General features: G+C 42.4%; 1 protein-coding gene across 2 annotated transcripts in view; it reads left to right on the forward strand.

The window, feature by feature from the left end:
- Positions 1 to 5,665, forward strand: part of KATNAL1 (katanin catalytic subunit A1 like 1) — a 93,723-nt gene extending 88,058 nt beyond the window's left edge. For both annotated transcript variants that reach the window (XM_029936892.1, XM_029936891.1), the window contains exon 12: positions 5,516 to 5,665. In XM_029936892.1, coding sequence (XP_029792752.1) covers positions 5,516 to 5,546 — 31 coding nt within the window. In that variant the 3' untranslated portion in view covers positions 5,547 to 5,665. The remainder of the gene's footprint in view (positions 1 to 5,515) is intronic.
- Positions 5,666 to 6,000: the final 335 nt, after the last annotated feature.

Consider the following 6,000-nt stretch of genomic DNA (forward strand, 5'->3'; position numbering starts at 1 on the left):
GCGGGGCTCGAATCCACGAACCGAGAGATCATGACCTGAGCTGAAGCCAGATGCTTAACCAACTGAGCCACCCAGGCGCCCCCCAAAACAGTTTTTTAAATTCATGGACTTTATTTTTGGAGCATATTTAGGTTTAAAGAAAAAAATTTTTAAGTATTTTTATGTTTTTTATTTATTTTTGAGAGATAGAGAGAGACAGCATGAGCAGGGGAGGGGCAGAGAGAGAGGGAGACACAGAATTGGAAGCAGGCTCCAGGCTCTGAGCTGTCAGCATAAAGCCCGACGCGGGGCTCGAACCCACGAACCGTGAGATCATGACCTGAGCCAAAGTCGGACGTTCAACCAACCAAGCCACCCAGGTGCCCCAGTTTATAGAAAAATTAAAGTGAAGAAAGTTCTTCCTTCCTCTTTGCTCCCCCTCCGCCAACCCACAATGCTTCAAGTCCTTTTTATTAATATCTTGCTTTAGTGTCGTATATTTGTTACACTTGAATCAGTGTTGATACGTTATTCTTAATTACTGAAGTGGATAGTTTACATTAAAGTTCACTCTGTGCGGGACAGTGGGTTTTGATAAAAGTCTAAGGTCATATATGCACCATCACAGGATCATCCAGAATAGTGTCAGTGCCCTAAAAATCCTTCTGGCTCTGTTCATCTTTCCCCCTCCCCTAACCCCTGGCAAGCACTGAGTTACTTAACAACAATACACTTAAGGTTTTTCCAGGTCTCTTGGTGGCACAAGTTCATTTCTTCTTCTCAGGGATGTTCCACTTTGTTGGTTGTTTCCAAGTTTTAGAAATTGCCAGAAACTGCTAGAAGCATTCATGTACAGGTTTTTGTGTGGACATAAGTTTTCAGCTCATTCGAGTAAATACCCGGGAACGCGATGGCTGGAATATGCTGAGGAGTAGGTTTAATTGTGCAAGAAGCTGCCACAGCATACTCCGCGTGCGCTGTCCCAGGTTGCCTTCCTGCCAGGAACGCATAAGCGTTCGGGCTGTCCCACATCCTCTCTGGCACTTGGGGTTGTCAGGGTTGTGATCATGCCTCTCTGAGAAGCGCATTCTGGTGCAACATTGCTGCTGTGATTCCCAGGCCTGTGCCGACATGTGGAGCACCTCCTCATATGCTCATCTATTTTTAGTTGGTTTTTATTGAAATCTTGCCAAAAGATAACACACTCGTCCTCCGACTTTGTAAAACAGAGAACTGGAACTTCACCTTTTCTTTGTGATTCAGAGAGATCCTGAAGACACGCTATCCTCAGCAGCTGGGGGAGGGGGAGGGGGGCAGCAGTGTGTTCCTACCTGTCACTCACTCGCCTTTGCGTTTTGGCGTTTGCTCTTACAGCATTTGTACTCTACTGTTATCAGGCCAACAGCCTGTCTTCCCCTTCCAGGTCCTGCCTCCAGTATGTAGTGAACCGAGTGAAAGAGTTGTTGGGCTTGTTAGAATTCTGGGTAAGTTCAGGAGGGCAGCCATTGGAGGGTGAGGACGGGTAGGGGGCTGCGGTCTCTGAGCTCTGGACTGTGTGTCATTTCTCTAGGCTGTGCATGGTCTTTGCAGCTTTATCTCTGGTGCCCAGAAGTGTTGCTGGCAGCCCCCAGTGCCAAGTAGATGTGTGTGCCTGATTATGTTGTAACGGAGTTGGAGCATCAGTCTAGCTGGAAGGCTCCCAGCACCCATTTAACCCCACGGCCGCACCCATCTTCTTGCTAGACCATTACTGAGCCTGCTCCATTACAGGCTACCAAGGAAAAGAATTAGGTAAATGGGACACAAAGTAGGAAACATTTGTAGCTAGAGCCTTTCCACTCCCTTTGGTCCTTGCTACTTTCTCCAGCGTCATGGGGACGGGCTCACGTGGCAGGACTTGAATGTTGGGGCCTTTGCCCAGTGAAGACAGGAATTGAGTTGGAAACTGGGAGGAGAGGTGTAGGCATCGTCTGGCCAGCGTCGGCTGCTGCCTTGCAAATGGGTAGCCAGAAAGGCCCCATGGACTGTCAACTCACACTCAGATTCTGGAAGCCACTTTCCTGGCTGGACATGACCTCAGGCAGCTGCAGCTGACCTAAACAGACACGGGGGTCCACCTGGGATGTGTCCGGCTCTGTGCTGTCCACCCGGCACCTGCCACACCAGGATGGTGTTCAGTCCTGAACTTCCTATTCTCTTTATGGTCAGGAAAGTTTTATGGCCAACTCTTCTCGAAGTTTAAGTTTTCTAAAATCTTCTGTGGACCTTGCATGTAAGTTCTGAGGGGTGCTCAGCCACAGCCCAGGGTGCCGGGACATGAAATTGGGAGCAAATGACTTGGTCCAGTTCCCTCATCTTACGCTGAAAGACCCAAACCCAGAGAAAGAGTACGATGTGTATTCAAGATCACATTTTGAACCAGGAAATAGGACTTGTATCTATTTTTGACCTGGAAGAATGCGGCAGATAAGCTGTAAAGAAAGCAAGCCAGACAGCAAGACGTGTCTTAAGGACCTTCAAGCCCTGAAGCCCAGACTGGTTAGTGATGGTTAAAAATAAGAAATAGAAGTTGAATTGATGTCGTCGATTGGAACTAACATTTATAACGTTTGCTGTGTGCCAGACCCTTCACCTTACCTTCATTGTTTTATTAAATCAGTACATTAGCTCTAAGATTCACTGTTATTCTCTTTTTGCAGAAGAGGAAACAGGTTTAGAGAGTGACTTGCTCTAGTCATTTGGCCCCTAAGAAGTGGAAGAAGGAATGGAATTCAGTCAGTTTAGTTCTAGAGCCCATTTCTTTGCCATTTTCCAAGATTAAACAGTGTAAATGCAAAAGTATTCCATTCTTGAAATAAATATTACATTCACTCATTTTTCTGAGGTTATAAATCACTCTTATCTTCTCTTTCCTATAATGTTTTTGTTTTTGTTTTTTACCAGGAGACTTTTAGGCTCTTGTGTTGTGGGATTAAAAGGAATTGGAGAATGTCATTTTCATTTGCTGTTATCAGAGGGTAAAATATACCTACTTGTTTTTCGGGACTTTATTATATGAACCAGTCATTCTAAGAGTTTCCACAAATTGTATTTAGACACCAACTTAAGCGACATAAAGCTTCATCAGTTACTTTTATTAATAAGATCCCAGACAGTGCTCTGCCCACTGATGGCAGCTCCAGGGTCACAAGCTGCGCACATGATCATCGCCGCCACAGGAGAGCTGCCCCGTGTCCTCGGCCCCAGGCTCGGGGTCTGTACTTGAAGCACTGTCCCAGAGCTGAGTTCAGTTCTGAATGTTCAGGATGCTTTCAGTTAGCACATATTGAAGAACTTCTTTAGACAAATAACCTAATCCTGCTATGACTACTGTATTACAGAACACAAATCTTAAACTACAGTGTTAGTAATTATTATGTAATTAGAGATGGGTGAATCAAACCTCGTTTGCAATTTGTAAAATACCTCAAGCTATTTCTCAAACATTTTGAAATATGTTTTGGAACATTTCTCAAATGTACTTTACCAGGCACATTTCCTCTAATTGTTAAGCCCTCGTGTATTTTAAGGGAAATTTAATCCATATGTTTCTGATTCATTTGCACTTAACTCATCAAAGTTATTTTTTAAGAACAATTTGGTTTCCAAGGAGCCTTCAGAACCCTTGTCGTGAATTCTGTCAGCCTTTAAAAGCCTTTTTCCCAATCAAAACTTTTTTCCTCCAAAGATGAATGTGGATGAAATTTCAGTTTACGGCGCAGAGCCTGTATTTCAAAATCTAAGCTAGTTCTGAATTTAGTGTAATACGTTATTCCGCCTCTACTGAAAGAAGTCGCTTCACATGTTTCTCTTCAAAGCAGGTATCTGCAAAGAGTTTGTAATAAATAATAGTGTGCTCTCTTGAAAACACAGTGTGCTGATGTTCTGCACTGCCTTCCTGAATTCATAGCATGGGTGACAGATGTGGGTCGATCAGACAAAGCCAACAAAATGAACTGTTTTGGGGGATCTGTCGCATGATCAATATGTGTCCATATTCAAACATACATGTTTACATTCATAAACTGCTTACATTCTGATAGATGATTTTCTTTCTTTCTTTCTTTCTTTTTTTTTGGTGTTTACCTCTACTTACAAATTCTAGCAAGACTTTCCTGTATTCTGGATTAAATTAATAATTTTATTGTGAAATGACTCTCATTGTCCTCAGGTCTCTTTAGAGATTTCGTCCACCAGGTTTGTGTTGCCCAGCAGTTTGTGAGCACAACTTTTTGTGTAGTTTTCATTCAACGGGGTGATTGTATGAAATCTTCTTCGAAAAAGCTAAGGTCATTGCAGTGAAGGTAGAAGGAAATACTTTGACAACTAATCAGACAGAATGTCATACACCAGACTGACTGACATACACCTCTGTTGCTAGCGACAAAGGCTGCTCAAGGCAGCCCGGAGCTTTATTCAGAAATATTCACATTAAAAGAAAGGTGCCATTTTCTTGGGTTCTCATTAGAGAATTGCATGACATACATATTTGCTAATTGTAAGAAATCACCTTTTAGTTCCTATTTTTGGTGGAAACTCTAATCTTCTCCCTGAAGTTTTTAATGTGGGATGAAAAGAGCCTTTCTGTACTTCCCGAAGCAAACTAATTTCTTATATATTTTGCCAGTTTGTGCTGTAAATGAACTCTTAGGAAAAACTTTGATGATAGATTAATTCCTTCTAAGAATTAACACCTATTTTTTTTTTAATTCAAACCGGGGGCGCCTGGGTGGCTCAATTGGTTAAGCCTCCGACTTCAGCTCAGGTCATGATCTCGCGTTTGTGCCCCACAAGCCCCACATAGGACCCTGTGCTGACAGCTCAGAGCCTGGAGCCTGCTTCCGATTCTGTGTGTCCCTCTGTCTCCCTGCCCCTCCCCTGCTCATCCTCTGTCTCTCTCTGCCTCTCAAAAATAAATAAAAGTTTTAAAAAATTCAAACCAAAATGAAAGACTTCTTGCATGAGGGGATATTTTACCTTTTATATTTTCCCATATGACAATTACAAAGGAAATATGCTTATATATTTTTAAGATAGTTTTTTAAAAAGCAATATTTATAGAAATCAAGTAAGTCGGTGCCTATGTTTCCGTCTCCCCAAAAGCCCTTGGCCTAGATGTCTGTCATGACTCCACCTCATTTCATACCGACGCCTAGGGCAGGACTGTGCTGGTCATTGTCACTAGTAACCAGGGACAGTGTTCTGCAAATTTCTGTGATGACACCTGTCATCAATAAGAGACTTGTCTGTTTTCTGCTATGACTGTATTATAGCTGCCAGAACATTTGTAATTTAAATTTTAAAATTTTATAAATCGTATGCCATTTATAACAATATTCACAAAATTAGAAAATTTAGAGACTGTAAATATGAAAATATTGCCCAGTGATTTTTTTTTTTGGTACAAAATTGTCTCTAGAAATTATGAAGAGTGTCTGTGCAGAGAGCCAGGAGATAAAACACGCCTCATTCTCTTTTTAAACTTTGGCCTCCCTAGGTGCCGTGATCCAGTGCATTTCACTGCTTAGTTTTAATGATTGTTGTGGTGAAGAGGTTATTTCACAACAGTGTATAGATCCACGTGGAAGAAATAAATCATTGGCTGCAACTCCAAGTCCTGAACTTTATTAAAAATGATTAAAACTCATGCTCACTGATTATGCAGAAGTTTTCATTTACCTTTGGCCAAACCTGTGAACCGTTTCATGGGGAAGGTTTTTAAAGAAATAGGAAAATTATTTCAGGTTTAAGTTGCACATATTAGAGTTTTTAATAAGACTCGGTTGTTGGGAGCTATTTGAACTCACCGGTAGAGTGAAAATTCCTGGTGAGGGTACGGCAAGTTTGCACGGTCTCTTGCCCCCAGATAGCTCCCAAAATCTACCCCTTGAAACTTTTCATTTCTGCTTGGGCACCAAACCTCAGAGTGCTTTGCTGATTAGCGTCAGGAGCAGCCTGTCCCCCTGCTGTGTCCCTGAGGCA

Source organism: Suricata suricatta, chromosome 4 (assembly GCF_006229205.1).
Source record: "Suricata suricatta isolate VVHF042 chromosome 4, meerkat_22Aug2017_6uvM2_HiC, whole genome shotgun sequence".
Taxonomy (NCBI): domain Eukaryota; kingdom Metazoa; phylum Chordata; class Mammalia; order Carnivora; family Herpestidae; genus Suricata; species Suricata suricatta.